This window comes from Mus caroli, unplaced genomic scaffold, assembly GCF_978045245.1.
Source record: "Mus caroli unplaced genomic scaffold, Mus_caroli_1 scaffold_4, whole genome shotgun sequence".
In the NCBI taxonomy this organism is placed as follows: Eukaryota; Metazoa; Chordata; class Mammalia; order Rodentia; family Muridae; genus Mus; species Mus caroli.
Genome location: NW_028227259.1, coordinates 111,910,335 through 111,927,563, shown reverse-complemented (window position 1 = coordinate 111,927,563; position 17,229 = coordinate 111,910,335). Strand labels below are relative to the sequence as shown.

At 41.2% G+C, this 17,229-nt stretch overlaps 1 protein-coding gene across 4 annotated transcripts in view; it reads left to right on the top strand.

Moving 5' to 3' along the window:
- The window catches only part of Glmn (glomulin, FKBP associated protein), a 36,308-nt gene extending 19,903 nt beyond the window's left edge, over window positions 1–16,405 (top strand). For 3 of the 4 annotated variants that reach the window (XM_021162029.2, XM_021162030.3, XM_021162031.3), the window contains exons 9-19: window positions 2,611–2,664; window positions 3,116–3,146; window positions 3,478–3,567; window positions 4,282–4,323; window positions 4,427–4,500; window positions 7,124–7,208; window positions 7,648–7,754; window positions 8,343–8,406; window positions 14,612–14,735; window positions 15,944–16,026; window positions 16,242–16,405. In XM_021162029.2, the coding sequence (XP_021017688.1) occupies window positions 2,611–2,664; window positions 3,116–3,146; window positions 3,478–3,567; window positions 4,282–4,323; window positions 4,427–4,500; window positions 7,124–7,208; window positions 7,648–7,754; window positions 8,343–8,406; window positions 14,612–14,735; window positions 15,944–16,026; window positions 16,242–16,358 (871 nt within the window). In that variant the 3' untranslated portion in view covers window positions 16,359–16,405. The remainder of the gene's footprint in view (window positions 1–2,610; window positions 2,665–3,115; window positions 3,147–3,477; window positions 3,568–4,281; window positions 4,324–4,426; window positions 4,501–7,123; window positions 7,209–7,647; window positions 7,755–8,342; window positions 8,407–14,611; window positions 14,736–15,943; window positions 16,027–16,241) is intronic. The other variant, XM_021162032.2, reaches the window with a different exon arrangement.
- The last annotated feature ends 824 nt before the right edge of the window (window positions 16,406–17,229 follow it).

The following is a 17,229-nucleotide window of genomic DNA, read 5'->3' as shown; positions in this document are numbered from 1 at the left end:
AACATGAATTATATAAGCCAGCCTAGGCTGCATAGTGAATTCTAGGAAGTCTGAGCCAAATATCAAAATCACGATTCAAAACAAAACAACAACAACAAAACAAACCCAAACAAAAACCCCCAGACAAGCAAGAGATAAGTGCATAAAGATAGCTGAGTTGATACAAGCACTTGTCAGGAAAGCCTGACTAACCTGAAATGGCTCCCAGGCCCTGAAGTGGAAGAGAAGTGACTTCTACATCAGTGTCATCATATCCAGCATCCGTGTGGATGCATGTACACAAATAATACATTATTAAAACCCCCAAGAGACAACAACAAAATAAACAACAAAAGAAAAAAACCAGTCTCCTTGCTTAGCTTTGTTGTAGAAATACTCAACAAAATGCTTCTAAGGCAAATTTTTCAGTGTCAGAATAGGATCATAAGTCACAATCAAGTTGATCTCAGTTCAGATGTAAAAACTGGTTCAGCATACATCAGTAAATAACACAGGACATACAAATACTGACTCAAGGACAGATATGTGGTTGTTTCATGTGATTGTTATATGCAGGAAATCTAGCATCTAACAAAGTTCAGTATCCCTTCATGATAAAAGCCCCAAAGAAACTTAAATAGAAGACTCATATGTTACTGACACAGGCTGTATGTGGAAGGCCTAGAACCAACATACTACTTCAAGTGATAAACTGAATACATTGCTTTTAAAACCAGTAGGTCTGCCATACCAGATAAAACTGTTAAAGTGCAGAAACATATTACCCTAGTTCTAGAGGTAGGAAGTTTGTGATTAAGTTATCAGAAGGTTGCTTACTCTTGAGGGCTGGTGTTATAGTTTGCTTTCTGTTGCTACGATAAATACCATAAACAAAAGCAATTTGAAGAAGAAAGGATTTACTTGGACTACACTTCCCGTCATAATCCATCTTTGAAGGAAGTCAGGACAGGAACACAAGGAAGGAGCTTGAAGCAGGAACCTTGCTTACTTAAGGCTTACTATCCGGCTTGCTTACTAGCTCATGCTTAGATATGTTTTTTAACAGCCCAGACCCATGTACCTAGGGAATGGTGCTACCTACAGTGGGCTGGGCCTTCTCCATATCAATCAAGACAATCTCTCACAGCCAGACACAGGCCAGTCTGACCAAGGTAACTCTTCACTTGAAATTCCCCTTTCCTAGATGAGTCTAAGTTGTGTCAAGTTGACAATAAAAACTAGGCAGCACAGCTAGGAAGAAGAATCCATGCTGCTCTGGTATTTAGATCTTTGATGGTCTTTACCTTCATATTCTTACATTGTCCTTTGTGGTACTGTGTTCTGCCTCTGCCTGGGATACTTTGGTGCCACAGGCATGCCAGCTTGGAGAAGGCTGGGCATAGTCAAGACTGGGCAATGTCTGGAAAGGAAAGTCCACAACATGTTTCCCTTTGGGGCATCAGATGCTGCTACATGCCTCGCCAGAATGGAAAAGGGGGGTCTGGGATGAATGCTGTAGTTCCAGGTCTCCTTTCTGGGTACCCAGGCACTGCCAGTGTACCACCTGAAAGTCAGGAACTTGGGTCAGAGGTCCCTGTTTCCCCTTAGGGTGTGTAAATGCCGGGCTGGAAGGGGAAACAGAGTTTGAAATGAGCAGGATCTGGTCCTGTTGGGAGCAAGTACCAGAGGGGTGGGAGAAGAGAAAAGCCTTCTTCTGGAGTCTTAGGTGTGGCTCTTTTAGGCCAAGGCCTTCTGCATCTTTAGTGAAGCAGCTCTCTGAGACAATCCATGCTTGATTACATTGCTTTCATGGGGGAGAATGCGAACGCATATGCTTTATTCAGGTAAACCAGGATTATATACCTCTTGGGGAAGGGTGTGATGGTATCCAGGAAGAGAAAGTCATTGGCTTAAGGCTAAGGCTATCTAAGATACCTCATTAGCATGGAGACCTCTAGGCACTATGCTACATGACTGAGTGGTCCTCTCAATTGGGTGTGCCATTACATGTCCCAGAGCACTACAGAGATAGGCAGGGAGTGGCTCCACTCCTGCCATTCTCAAATCTCTGAGATTCCCCAGGGTTTGAGCTCACTCAACCTCACCAGTTCTTATGCCCAGCGGTGGCACAACCCTGCCTTTTTAAAGATGTATTTAGTTATGTTTATTTGTGTGCCTACAGAAATCTGAAGTGGGCATTTGATCCCGTGGGGCAGGATTACACATAGTTGTGGGCCACCTGACATTTGTGCTGGGAACTGAAGTTCTCTGCAAAAGCAGTATGGGCTCCTAACCGCTGAGCCAACTCTCCAGCCCCCAAGTTTCCTATTTAGTAGACATGAGGTACTGGATTAGAGCTGACCCCCCAAAGACCTCACTTTATTTTAACTCTATAAAATCCTTAAGTCTAATATTCTAAGTTCAGGAGACTATGACTCCAACCTATGTTTTTTGAGGAGACTACAATTCAAATAGTATGTGTATGTGTGAGAGATTTTGGGGCTATAATTGGAGATCAGTGTTAAGAGTTCTTATCTAGCGTGAGGCCCTGGGATTGCTCAGTGGTTGAAGAGAGGAAATTACTGTTTTTAAAGATCTTTTTAAAATTATTATTATTATTTCCTATTTTAGCCCATCATACCTTTTGCAGTTGAACATGGAGCATATTGAAGTGTTTCTGCAAAGGTAAGATCATTTAGATGAAATCTCAGAATTAAATTGTAACATTCAGCTGTCATTGGGAGGAGGGTGGGGGTAGAGGAAGGGTCAAGGTTCAAGGTCATCCTTGGCAACACCAAGCCTTGAGGACAAGGGTGAACTACATGAGACCCTTTGGCAAACAGCAACAACAAAAAAGAATTTTGACAGATTCTTCAACAGAATTTCTCCTCAACATACAGATCATTTCATTAATTTTGGAACAGTCTTGGGATGAGCCCTGGTTAGTGTCTAACGCTAGATCCTCTTGCTTTAGCCTCCCAAGTGCTACTGTTACAAGTGTCCACCAGTCATTCCAGATAATGATGTAGCTTTAAAAGACCTTATATTTCAATTTTTTATTTGCTCATCCTAAAGTTAGGAATCATTCTAAATAAATCATGAAACCATAGTGATAACTTTCAATGTTTTCTTTCAGAACAGAACAGTCTGTTTACTCCAAAGGATTGGTAAGGTTTGTTTACTATCATTGTATATTTGCATATGTGTGTGTGCACATATGTGCGTGTGTATGGGGGGGGGGTGCATGCGTGTGCACATGTGTGTACACTTGTAGAGGCCAGAGGACAACCTGAAGGAACCAGTTCTCTCCATTGTATGGGTACTGGGGAATCTCAGGTCATCAGGCTTAAGGTAAGCCCCTTTCTCTGTTGAGCCATCTCAGCAGCCTGTTAGCTAACATTATAAATTATAAAAAATAACAAATATAATGGTCAACTATACCTTATGTGCATGTATGTTCATGTATATACATGTATGTTCATGTATGTTCATCTGTAGGAACTTCTGGAGACTAGCTTATTGAGATTAGAAGACAACAGCCTATGTTATCAGTACTTAGAAATCAAGAGTTTTCTTGCTGTGCCTCAGGTAAGCAGAACATGGATTCAAACATTGTAACAGCTCCTTATCTATTCTGACCTCTGCTAAGGTAGTGTGCGCTGAGACTCCTCCCCTACTCTTCCCCACCTCTGTAAGTGCTGCTGTGACTTCCAGCTGAGCTGCAACTCACTGTTTGTGCAGATGGCAATGGCCTGCTTTCTGTGCTGCCGTGACAAAAGCCAGACGACATAAGACAACAGAACTGAAGTTTAAATTCTATTTTGATTAATTTCCCCAACTCCTAGGATTAATATATATTTAAATAGCTATTTGTGACCATCCTGGTTGATGGCACGAGGGAGGGCCTGACCTTGTGACTTAGCTCTCAGTCGCATCTCTTCCTTCACCAGGCAGGTCCTCAGCTGTGAAGGTTAATATTTAAGTAGAAAGCTGTGGCTTTTGCTAGTACATTAAGCTTGATGATATTTAATTAATGTGTTATATTTGTGCATATTTGATTTGATTTTCTTGTTCTTCTACAAATAATTGAAATTACCATTTACTTTAAAATCACATTTATTTACATCTCATTTTATGCTATGTATAAAACTAATTGTAGTTACTTTGCCATGTGATGATAGGCCAGAGAAGCAGGTCTCCTTAGGTCGCACATCTCCTTTCTCTAGCACCTTGTGATAATTGAACTTGGCAGACAGAATTGATTTACCTCTGGATTTAAAATGTTTTTTTCTTTATTTCTAGGGCTTAGTCAAAGTTATGACACTTTGCCCCATTGAGACATTGGTATGTATGATTTGGGGGCTAACTCATGAGTTATAGCAAGAAATCTTAATAAATAATGTAATTTTAAATGTTTTATATATTTGTATTATTTGTTTAATTTCAGAGGAAAAAAGGTTTATCTATGCTTCAGCTGTTTATTGACAAGTTGGATTCACAAGGCAAATATACATTATTTAGGTATGTATCAAGCTGATAGCTAGGCACTTCTCATTGCTCTGACAAAATAGGTGAGAAAACAACTACAGAGAATGTTCATCTGGGTGCAGTGTTTGCAGAGGTGCAGTCTGTGGCCTGCCAGCTCCTGTGCTGTTGTCTGTAAGACAGAGCTCATGTGGACAAGGTGATGGAACAGAGCTGTTCACCTCATGGGAAGGGCCAAGGACAAGACACATCCTTTGAGGCATGCCCCCAGAGACCTGCTTGCTGCACTAAACTCTACTGCCTAGTTACCATCTCTCAAGGATGCCATTATAATATGACTCAATCAAGGGGTAGTCGATTGATCGGTTTGAACCCTCAGGATTTAATCAATCACTTCACGAAGTCTCAGCTGCACCCAGTCTTTAACATATGAGCTTTTAGGAGACATTTCAAAACATAGCCCCTGGCTAATTACTAGGTATGTGGCTGATCAAAACCTGTTAATGCCTTGTAGTCATTTAAAGGTACAGCATCTGTACAGTACTGTTCAGTGTCTGTAACCACAGAATCAGCTTATCGAATATTATGTGAGTGTCAGTGTGTAAGTTTCAGTTTGATTGAAGCACTGTAAGTGCACTCGGTGTGGAAGGAATAACTGGGACTATAATGCTCCTGCTGGAGCTGCTAGGTCTTTACAGAGTTCAGTGACCTCCATCATTTATCATTGGCACTAAGGCACCACGGAGAACAGCTGTAACCTCAACAGGTTTGTCACTTCAAGTTACTCTTAGCTCCTTCTAGTAGAGTTTCTAGGCAAGAAATTAAAGACTAGAAAACTTTAGCCTAAATAATAAGTAAAGACTTTATAAGGCTGTATAAAGAGTTTGTGTGGAAACTCTGTTGTCCTGATATTAGGAGGTGGATGTATTCTAATAACACAGACATTACTACATACTAAATTTAGCCTACAGATCTTAGCCTGTTTTACTCTGTTCTAGAGACTAAGAATGAATTATGAACTGGTTTAAGCAACAGTAAAATGCTGAAAGGTCTTCTTTGGCTGTGTCCAGTACTAGCACCATTGAGCCTATCCTTTTCTTCAGCTCTGATCATACCAGAGTCAGGCCTAGCTTACACAGACTTAGCCCTTAGACCTTATACCAGAGTCAGGCCTAGCTTACACAGACTTAGCCCTTAGACCTTATACCAGAGTCAGGCCTAGCCTACACAGACTTAGCCCTTAGACCTTATACCAGAGTCAGGCCTAGCCTACACAGACTTAGCCCTTAGACCTTATACCAGAGTCAGGCCTAGCCTACACAGACTTAGCCCTTAGATCTTATACCAGAGTCAGGCCTAGCCTACACAGACTTAGCCCTTAGACCTTATACCAGAGTCAGGCCTAGCCTACACAGACTTAGCCCTTAGACCTTATACCAGAGTCAGGCCTAGCCTACACAGACTTAGCCCTTAGATCTTATACCAGAGTCAGGCCTAGCCTACACAGACTTAGCCCTTAGATCTTATACCAAGTTTCTTATTTTACTTATACTCTACCAAGAGATCCCTTTTACGTAGTCTTTCTTGGTAGCTTTTGGTCTGTGCAGTCAGGACAGAGCATCATGGTAGTGTGTCGGTAGCAGGACTGCCTCAGTTCATGGGGGCCAGGAACACAGGCATGGGTCAGGGGAAAGGCTTAGTGTCCCAATACCTTCTTCAAGCACATGTCCCAAGTGACCTAGGTCAGGGTTAGGGCTAGGGTTAGGAAGGCCATGATGCCTCATTTCCTAAGGTGCTACCAGGAGCTGAGAACCAGGATTTCCGCACATGAGCCTTTAGGGGACACTGAAGAACTAAGCCATTAACACTTATCAGGTTTCATTAAGCAAGTGAGCCAGCACTAGTCTTCTTTCACAGAGAACAGTTTTGAAAGTTTTTAGGTTATACTGGTGCTCATTCTCACCATGTTAAATTATTCTAACTATATCCATAAAAACGATTTGAATTTGGTTTAATAGACGTTTCTTGTTGGAGCGCTAAGGAGACAGCTCAGTGACTGGAACACCTTCCCAAGCATGGGACCTGTGAAGATCTCCAGAATCAATGTGAAAAACTAGGCACGGTCACACACACCTGTAGCCCTGGCTGGAGGGACAGGAAACAGGAGGATTGCTGGGGCAACTGTGCCGACCTATCTCACGGTCACACACACCTGTAGCCCTGGCTGGAGGGACAGGAATCAGGAGGATTGCTGGGGCCCACTGTGCCAACCTATCTCACGGTCACACACACCTGTAGCCCTGGCTGGAGGGACAGGAAACAGGGGGATTGCTGGGGCTCACTGTGCCAACCTATCTCGGGTTCAGTGAGAGACCATCTCAAAACAAGAAGGGGACTGACAGAACAGGACACCCACTGCTCTCTGGCCTCTGTGCACACACATGCAAACACTAAAAAAAAAAATAAATAAATAAAAGAATTGTCTTTAGACGCAGCTGTACATAAAATTCACTAACTAGAAAAAGCAAAACTATTACGATGACCTTATAGTTGCCTGGCCACACTGATAATTGTCTTTGCTATGAATTTTATATCCTTAAAAGTTATATAAAGCCCAGTTGAATTGTATAATCTTATGTGTTATAATTATGTTTTCAAGGTGCTTACTAAATACAAGTAATCACTCAGGTGTGGAAGCCTTTGTAATTCAAAACATCAAAAATCAGATTGATTTATCATTTAAGGTAAGAGCACAGGCCAGGTAAGGGGTCATTTACCAACTTACTTGTTCATGCGTGGCATATGTCAGTATGGTTGACTCATAGATGTCTATAATATTAAAGTATAATTCTCTATTTAAAAAAATAAACATGACTCCCACACCCCTGAATTTTGAAAACTTGTTAACTATAAACTTTTCTGGCTTATATGGCTTTTATTGTGCTATATACTTCAGAAAATAAAATTTTGAGTTGCCTCTGTATTTGAATATGAATAACCCCACATAGAGAAAAGAAATCACCAGTGTTCTTACACTGGCAGGATTTTCACACGCATCTCAAAGGGAATAGGCACATGGAAATGAAAGAGACAATATCTGTTAAGAGTCTAATAGTTTTTGTACTGTTGGGTAATTATATGAGATTTATCATACTATTACATAAACTTTATTTTGCTTTTCAGAAAACATATAACAAATGGTTTGCAGGAGCACAGCTGATCTCTCTGTTAGACCTGGTCCTGTCTCTCCCTGAGGGCGCTGAGACAGACTTACTGCAGAACTCAGACAGGTGAGGTGACCACCACTCAAGTTGTATTAGTCAGCTGCCTAAACTAAGAAATATGGTTTCCTGTGATTATATGATCTGTAATTAGTTCATAAAAGTATGTAAAGTTTCCTATTTAAGTTACTCAGTGACTTAATATAGAACAAAACCTCTTCTTTCAAGAACAATGAAGTCCTCAGCATTACAGAGATTTGAAACCACACTTTTGTGACTAAGAATCTCACAGAAACAGTTCATAAAGGACTTATGTATTTGGGCTTTGTTTTTCAGGTCCATTTTTTCCCATATAGAACATATTCTTAGTGCATTAGGATAGATGTGGAGAAGTGCTTGCATTTATAAACAAAGAGAATCTTGAAACTTGGGAAGAAGTGGTGGTCTTGAGGACAAGGGAAAAGTGCTCACCCTGTATTTCTGAACTTATATAAGAACAGTGGTAAGCAGCTGTTGTCAGACCACAGATGGGCGTGAACAGTTTCTAATGGCAAATGTGTGAACAATGGTATTTCCAATGTTTCATCTTGCTTTATAATAATTTGCAGTTGTTGATTACATAAACTTATACTGTAAATGATATTTTTTAATTAACAGGATTATGGCTTCATTAAATTTATTGAGGTATTTGGTTATCAAAGATAATGAAGATGACAATCAAGTAAGTGAATGACTCGGAAAAGAACCTGTGAGTATATTCAGAATGAGAAGGAGTGTCTGAGCTTTTCTTGAGTATCATCCTGAGCAGCATTCATTATCTCTGTTGAGCACCTGGTCCGACATGTGCCAGTTCCCAGGCACCCCTCAGTGTTTACATTCACCTGTCCTGTGTGCAGCTGCACTTTTGTAGCAAGTCTTGCTAAGCCCTCTTGGTAGAAAAGCCAGTCTTGCTTAGCCCTCTTGGTAGGTAAGCTGCGGGTTTTGTGCTAATTGACCTCCTGGAGCTCCACAAACACATAAACATTTGATCATCTTTCTCTGCTTGTGTACAGTTCTGGATTTTAATCTGAGTTATACAAAATAAAATTATCTGATATCACCTCATCAGACGTGACAAACGGAAGCATATTTAGCCCTAAAACAGAGTTTGTTAATGGCACTTTCTGAATGGTATGTAGGAAGCTGGGTATTATTAATAGCACTTCATTAGAAGTATTCAATAAATAGAAAGCTATTTGACGGAGATTTGTCATACAGCAAAATCACATTTACTTTTGAGCTCCTTTCCGCCTACTCCATTCTAATAATTGCTCTCCTATTACCTATAACCACATGAATCATGTTGCTAAAATGGCCTTTTAAAAAAATTAAAAAAAAAAAAAGCAATAGGAAGAATGAAAATAATTTTCACGTAAAAGTACCAGAGAGATCTTTTATACTCAGATAAGTCACAGCGTAGGCTGCGAAGTCTGTGAGGAGTTGCAGTACCTTTAGCAGATCTAGTGGACTCAGAAGTTTGACCTCCTCATGTCTCTTCATCCAGAAATATTTGATTACTATTATTCATTCTGGCTTAGTCTGTACTGGGTTTTTTTTTTCAATATTTTATTGTGAAAATTAAAATGTCCTGCAAAGGTGGAAGACCTTTACAGCTGCCCTCCATCTGCAGTGCCTGCTCCACCTGCTCCCTGTGTATCTGTCTCCCCTCCCATCCATTTTTGTTGTATTTTTGGTGCATTTCAAAGTACCAAAAGTCTGTAGACATAAGCAAATTTTGTTCCAAACATTTCAGCATATGTACCACTAGGCAGAGTTAAGTCTTTGTCAGCAGTTTTTCTGTGAAGTAAAATTACATAAATGATGTACACAGATTTTCAGTATGTAGTCATGAGTTTTGGTTTGGCTTGGTGTTACAGGAAATATTTAAAAAAGTGCACCATCCAATGACATAACCAGCTATTCTCTGCCCCGGCGGTCTCTGCTCACTGCCTTCATAGCTAGCCCCAGGCTGTGGTCTTCTCAGCTCTGGTTCACCTGCCTCTGAGCCGCTTGTACCTTTCCAGCCATACATCCTCTGCGGCTAGCTGTCACAAATCCCCTTAACCCAGTAACTCAAAACTCTTAAAGCTTATCATTTCAGTCAGTTTTATATATCAATAAATTCTCAATTCATAAGATGCCCACACAATAATTTTAAAGCCAACTGATAATGATACAAGCTGCCCACCAGATTTAATACGTTATCCCAGTCATTCTATCCTTTTATGATACTCTTAGCTACTTGTTGCTATTTAAAGCCACACGGAATCTGGATCGTCTTTTTCTCCCTCTATCTTTCTTCCTTCATCTCTCCTCCCTTCCTGACCCTGTCCCTGAAACTGTTAGCTCCACCTCCCTTGTCCAATCACAGGCTTCTTGTTGTATTAATATTTAAATTAATTGGGGGGAAATTCTGCAACAGTTTGGTTTGGCTTGAGTTTTCAAGCACAGATGTATAGATCTTTTTATCAAGTACAATCATCACTGAAGTCTTTCTCACTGTCCACCCATCCCTGATGGCAGTGGCTGCTGTCCTGCCAGGTGCTTCGGTCCAGTCTTCACAGTGCTGACAGAAGAACTCTTGTTCCCTTCTCATTAACCCTTCTCTTACAGGAACGATCAATAATTCCTGCAAGGGCAGAGGTCTAGGAAGGAATAGAAATTTTGGAATTAAACTAACTCTGATTCATAAAGGAACAAACAGAAGAGATACAGTGTCTATTGAGCGGCCCTGGTCCTTGGGTCTCTGGCGGGCATTCTTAGGGGAGGTAGGAGCATAACCTTGCAGTAATCAGGAAGGCTGAACACACAAAGGAGTTGATGTGATTTGCTTGACACAAAGCAGTCTCACTGATTAGCAATGATTGATGTAGTGGCTGTAATGTACACCTAATACAGGGTCAGAGGGTCTGGAGAAGGCAGGCAATGCCTGTTTTGACTCCATAGGGCCTTAATGTACTTTGGTGAGGACATTCTATAATGAAGCACACTCCTCATTTATAAGGCTGCCATACTTAATGGTTTATTCCCCATAGGGACCAAATCCTGGTTTTTGTTTGTTTGTTGCTGACACCATGAGAACTACCATACTAGGGAGATGATTAACAGACGCCCTTCCTGTTATGAAGCTTAACAGCCTGTCTGTAATGGGAACATTCCTCCTAAGAACAGTTCCAACAAGGAAAGGCAAACTTAGCCACCATGGCTAACAAATAATCCACCGCCTCCGTCCAGAAGGGATTGCCCTGTATGGTGGCACTTACAGAGCTGAGGAAGGGTCACAAGTTCCTGGCCAGCCTGAAGTGTGAAGCAGAACCCTGAACACAAACAAATACGATGGCTTCTGGCTTGGTTTACAAGTCACAAAGTGACACTGTGGTGTTCGGGCATTTCCCTCAGAGGAGCCCCTCCCAGTTCCTGTTTGTGCCCATTTAGGTGCGCTAAGATGGAGGTTAAAAGTCAGAGAGGCACCCAGGGAGAGTAAGAAAGCCATTCCAAGATGAAGACAGTAAGTGGACTCCTAAGAAGTAAGAATCCCTCTGACCAGCTTGAGTTTCCTTTCCAGAGTCCTGGCTTCCTGTCCCCATCCCAGCCACCTGCATGTTGTCAGCACTTTGTCCTACATTTCCATTTCCTGTCAGTTTCAGACTAACGTTTCTCATCTCTAGTTAATAGAAGTCACATTCTCTGCTGTTGGGATTCTGTAGGTAGTTATTGTTTTGGATTACAAGTTTGTTCTAAAATAGAGCCCAGGTATGCCATTTACCTTTGTCCTCTTCACTCAAACCCTCCCTAATGCCTGTTTATTCAAAATTAAAATGTGTTCAGTAGCACCGCAACTTAAAAGTGAAATGCGCACACACATGCACACAGAGTCTGCAGAGCCACACGGCTAATGGTCGCCCAAGTTCTTCCGAATGAAGTGGTATAAGTTTGGTGTTACCGCTTAATAAATGAGGCACGTGTTAGGAGAAAGAGCCAAGAGGGGGACACGGCTATGCCCTTTTCCACTTACTATGGTTGACTGTGTCTTTGTAGGGTTCCTACCTGTCCCAGAACCTATTTCACCATGATGTAGAAATGTCTAGTGGGGTTGGGTAGGCTGCAGTGAATTTTTAGTGTGTAGTTAAGACAGAACTCAAATATTGTCAGAATTGTTGAGTCAGTGACAGGTATGAGATGAGAGGCAGACAATTGCAAGGATTTCAAAAGTTAAGTCCTTATAAACATTGTAAAAATCTTTTTACTCTTTTTAGCATTTGAGATGAAAGAAATCTTAAACTTAATTCTTTTGTGCTTTAGAGAGACCTGGTAACTTTCATGTAAGACAAAGAATTTTTCTTCCTCCATAGCATCTTTACTCCTACATGCTTCTAAAAACAGTACAGTTCATTATAGAAAAGACTGGAATTATGCTGAACAGCATGTGAAGGAAAATTTCTTTAGTCTAATTTTGAAGGGTGTTTTTACTACTCAATGTTTTGATATTATGGACTACAAATTAAAATAAATTATTGCCCCTAGCTGGATGCCATGGCTCCTGCTTATAATTACAGCCCTGCAGAGGTGAGGTCAGCAAAGAAAAGGAAACTGCAGTGTGTATACAGTTAGACCTTTGCTGCTGTTGTAAGCTCATGCATTATTATTACTATCATCATCTTAGTGTGTGTGTGTGTCCATGTGTGTCCACCAATGGAGGTCAGAGGACAACTGTCAGGAATTGGGTCTCTCCTCCTATCATGTGTCTCCTAGGATCAAACTCAAATTGTTAGAGTTGGCAGTGAAGGCCTTAACCCACTGAGCCTTTCTGCTGGCTTCTTGTCCATGCTGGCCTGGAACTTGCTATGTAGCCAACAATTATCACAAATTCTGGGATTATAAAACCCTTGTACAGGTTGAATAGGGAAAATAAAAAACAGGCCAGTTTGTGAATTCCATTTAGAGTTGTCTTGCCTTGACTATAAGGATTTTTTCATCTGTGGGAAGGATGTGCCCTCAGGAGGGCTTTGCTCAGTTCTGGAGGGCACTTGAGAGCAAGGGGGAACTAGCATCCAGACTCCCACCTCATCCCCGCTCCTCGTCTAGGGCAGCCCAGTGAGATCCAGCAATTACAACTCAGTACTTACTCGAGTTTGGTTTTCTAGAGTGGGTCTCACTGGGTGCCTCTGGCTGGCCTAGAACTTGCCAACATCATACACACACACAGACACACTCACACACACACTTTATATTAAGTGTCATAGATATAAAAAGTGTTAATCACCTGGTTATGAATTAATTGCTACCTCTTGAGTAAAGAGGACTTCAATTATAACTAATACTTTCTTTTGAATAAATATGGGAAGGTATTTCCTTTTGATAAAGCTAAGTATAGGTGAAAAAAGTGTTCCCCTTGGGAACTTGAGAGAGGTTCAGTGGTTAAGAGCACTGGCTATGGGCTGAGTAGTTGGGCTAGGTAGCTGGGGCACACACTTTAATCCTAGTACTCAGGAGGCAGAAGCAAGCAGATCTCTGTGAGTTCAAGGCTAGCCTGGTCTACAGAGTAAATTGTAGGATATCTAGGGCTGTCCTATGTACAGTGAAACCGTCTCAACAAAAATAACATACACAGTGCTACTCTTGTGGAAGACCTAGGTTTGATTCTCAGTGCCCACTCTAATCTCAGGAGATTGCATGCCCTCGTCTGGTCCCTCAATGCATAAATAAGGTACACAGACATGCATGCAGCACATTTGGCTGTCAACAATAACCTGATCAGCCTCGGAAGCAGCAGCTCTAGTGCTTAAAAGATACAGGTAAAGGAAAGGGGGTAGTTTACATTAGAGGGGGACAGATGTGGAGGCAGGAGTTAGCCCGAGAGGACTAGGTGGAGAGAGGTGTGAACAGATGTGAGAATATGGTTCTCAGGCGTGTACGAATGAAAGCCCAAAACGCACATAAAGAACAGCGTCGCTACACCACAGTCCTACAATGATCGCTACACCAAGGAAATGAGGACCAGAGCTGGCAGGGCGGCTTTGTGGTGCCGAGCCTGAGCCAAGTGATACGGAAGGAAGAGAATCAACATGGCAGAGTCGTGTTCTGATCTCCACGCAGGATGTGACCTCAACACGCACACTAAACACATCAGCTGGAAACAGGGCTCAGCAGGTCGAGTAGCCTGCACACAGGCCTGATGACCTGAGCCCAGTCTCTGGATCCCACAAGGTATTAGGAAAAAGAACCAACTCCAGACTGTCCTTTTGACCTCCACATTTACACCACAGCGTGGCACCTCCACACACACACACACACACACACACACACAAAATAAATGAAAAGCAGGGATCACACACCCGTCACCCCTTGTTGACATTATACTTTTCCGGGCACTTTGAACGTTTTTCTCTTTTAAATAAAAAGCAAGCCATGCTATATAAGTTTCTTTCATTCAACAATATTTATTCAAGAAAAAGGTAATGGCTATGTAGTTTTCCATTATGCAAATATGTCACTACTTAACATTTTCCTGTTATGAGACATATTCTTGCATTCTCTTTCATTAAACATTGCTTTTAAAGACTTGTCTACAATGCAAGCATTACAGATTAATCTTTGTTTTTCCCAGGATAAATCTATAGATGCTGTGTGGACTAGATAGGTATATTTTTGAAGTTTGAATTTATATCTAGTTTCTTGTTAGACCTCTGCATTTCCCAGCAGTGTAAGAGAAGTTGTTTAAAAGATGTGTGTGTGTGTGTGTATGTGTGTGTGTGGTGGGTACTGCTGACTGGCACATCAGAACTCACTGCAGAGCAGCACAGTGGCACGGTCGTCGTTTCTCATAGTTGGTGGATGTTTATTAACTGAACCAAGTAACTAATTTGTTCATTAAATCTTTTGAACAGACTGGATTATGGACAGAACTTGGAAAAATTGAAAATAACTTTCTGAAGCCACTTCATATAGGACTTAATATGTCAAAAGCACATTATGAAGCAGAAATTAAAAACAGCCAACAAAATAACCAAGGTTGGTAATATGCAATCTTATTTGCCATTAGGTCTAACCATTCAAATTCTGGAATGAGCATATTTTTTAAATATTTATTTTATGTGTACTATATGTGTGCATGAACCTGTGGAGGTCAGAAGAGGTTGCTTGATCACGTGGAACAGGAGTTACAAGTGCTTTTGAACCTCCATGTGGGTGCTGGGAAACACCCCAGGCTCTGTATTAGAGCAGTAAGTACTCTTAGCCACTGAGGCATCTCTATAGCCCCAAACTATCACATTTTAGTACATGTTCACTTTATGCAAAAATGAGGGCCATAAAAGCAATATTTGTGTAATTAAAATGACTCTTAGCCAGTACTGAAATTGGGTTAATGAAGGCTTAAACCACATTGAAAGTCTCTGTGTTTAGAGCCCCAGGCTCTGAATGTGAATGGGTATATTAGAAGCATCTCTCCTTGGGCCCGACTGCACTCTCTTATATCACATGGTCCACCCCTCATTGTCCCAGAGTAAATTTGTACAAATTGTAAAAAAGAAATATAGATTCAGAATTACTTCTTTAAAGTTGGCAATTCTGGTATAGTAATCTTACACTCCTTATATAGGCTCTTGAGTATACTAAAGAAAAATGTTTTTTGTGCCCTATACATGCCAAAATAAAGTGATTTCTCTGAAGTCACATATCGCTTAGTTCTAGTGCTTAATTTTATTTGTTTATAACAAAGTATTACCCCATTGGCCCATTTTACAATTAGTAACAATTAAAGTAGTTTATCTATGTACAATTAAAATGACAAGATAGCTCAGTGGGTAAAGGTGCTTGCCATCAGTCATGCCCAAAACCTGGATTCAATCCCTGAGACCCAAGTGGTGGAAGAAGAGAACCAGCTCCTCCAAGTCACCCTCTGACCCCTATGCATGCACCATGCCACACATGTACACACAGAATAAATCCATGTCATACTACACATGCACCATGCCACACATGTACACACAGAATAAATCCATGTCATACTACACATGCACCATGCCACACATGTACACACAGAATAAATACATGTACTACAGTCTGAGAGCTGGGGCTGGGAATCAGCAGCATTGGCCTAGTATGTTCAACACACCGTGGGTTTGATCCCCAGTCCTACACACACACACACACACGGTGCTGACACCCTCCAACTGTTGTAATGTCTAAGTGTGAGATGCTTTATTTCTTCCCTACAGTAGCCTCGATGTGTAAAGGTGTTTGTTCCGTGACTGTAGGTGGAGAAGAAATCCCTACTATGCCTCCTGAAATGCAGCTTAAGGTAACCCACAAATTTTAAGCTATCTCCAGCCTAAGTCTCTGGTATGCTTTGTTTTAGAGGCAGCACTAATAACACAGATGCCTGCTGGGGTGGGACCCTGGGCCTGGAACCCCTGCAGTGGCGAGTCTGATGCAGGAGGACTGTGAGCTGAAGGCTGGTCTGGGTTGTTTTAACACGAGACCAGTGATGACAACGTGATGCTCTTGGCTTTTCAGGTCTTACATTCCGCTCTCTTCACATTTGACTTGATTGAAAGTGTTCTGGCTCGAGTAGAAGAACTCATTGAAATCAAATCAAAGTCTACCTCTGAAGAAAATGTTGGGATAAAGTAAAGGTTCTATTTCATAAATAAAAACCAACAAAATGCTGTTTTTCATTATACTTTATACTACCATAAAAATATTTACAGAAATTTTACTACTAGAAAAATTGCATAATTCTTTTTAATAATACAGGTTTTTTTTTTTTGGCTTGTCAGTTTCTGATACATATCAGTAGTAAATAGTCTTTGCTTTTAAAAGCCTGGAGAGATCACTCAGTGGTTAAGCTCTCTCCAGCCTAAAGTCTCTGGTATGCTTTGTTTTAGAGGCAGCACTAATAACACAGATGCCTGCTGGGGTGGGATCCTGGGCCTGGATCTTCCTGCTCTTCCAGAGAACCTGGGTCCAGTTCTCAGCACCCATGTGGAGGTTACAACTGTAACTCAGATGCAGAGGAGGCAACACCCTCCTCTGGCCTCCACGACATCTGGTACCCATGTGGGACATGTATATATCATGTATATACACACAGGCATGGTGGTGTACACCTCTAATCCCGGCAGAGAGTTCAAGGTCAGCCTAAGCTACAAAGTGAGCTTAAGGACAGCCAGGGCTGTTACACATAAGAAAAAACAAACAAACAAAAACACCAAACCCTGTCTCAAAAACAAAACAAAACAAACAAAACTATGAGTTTTATCTATGCATCCATTATTTTCTCTTTTTTTTCCCTGTAGTGTTTAAAAGGTCTGATATATGCTAGGGTAGCACTGTGTTGTGCAGCTGCACTCTTAAACATCAAAGGAACCACTTAACCAAGCTTCCCAAATAAAATAAGTTTAATTGTATACACATTATTTTAAATACAGACACCCTTAAATCTACATTTGGCCATTACAAGTTAATAAGTTTAACTAATCCTCCTCCATTTGAATATGTGTGA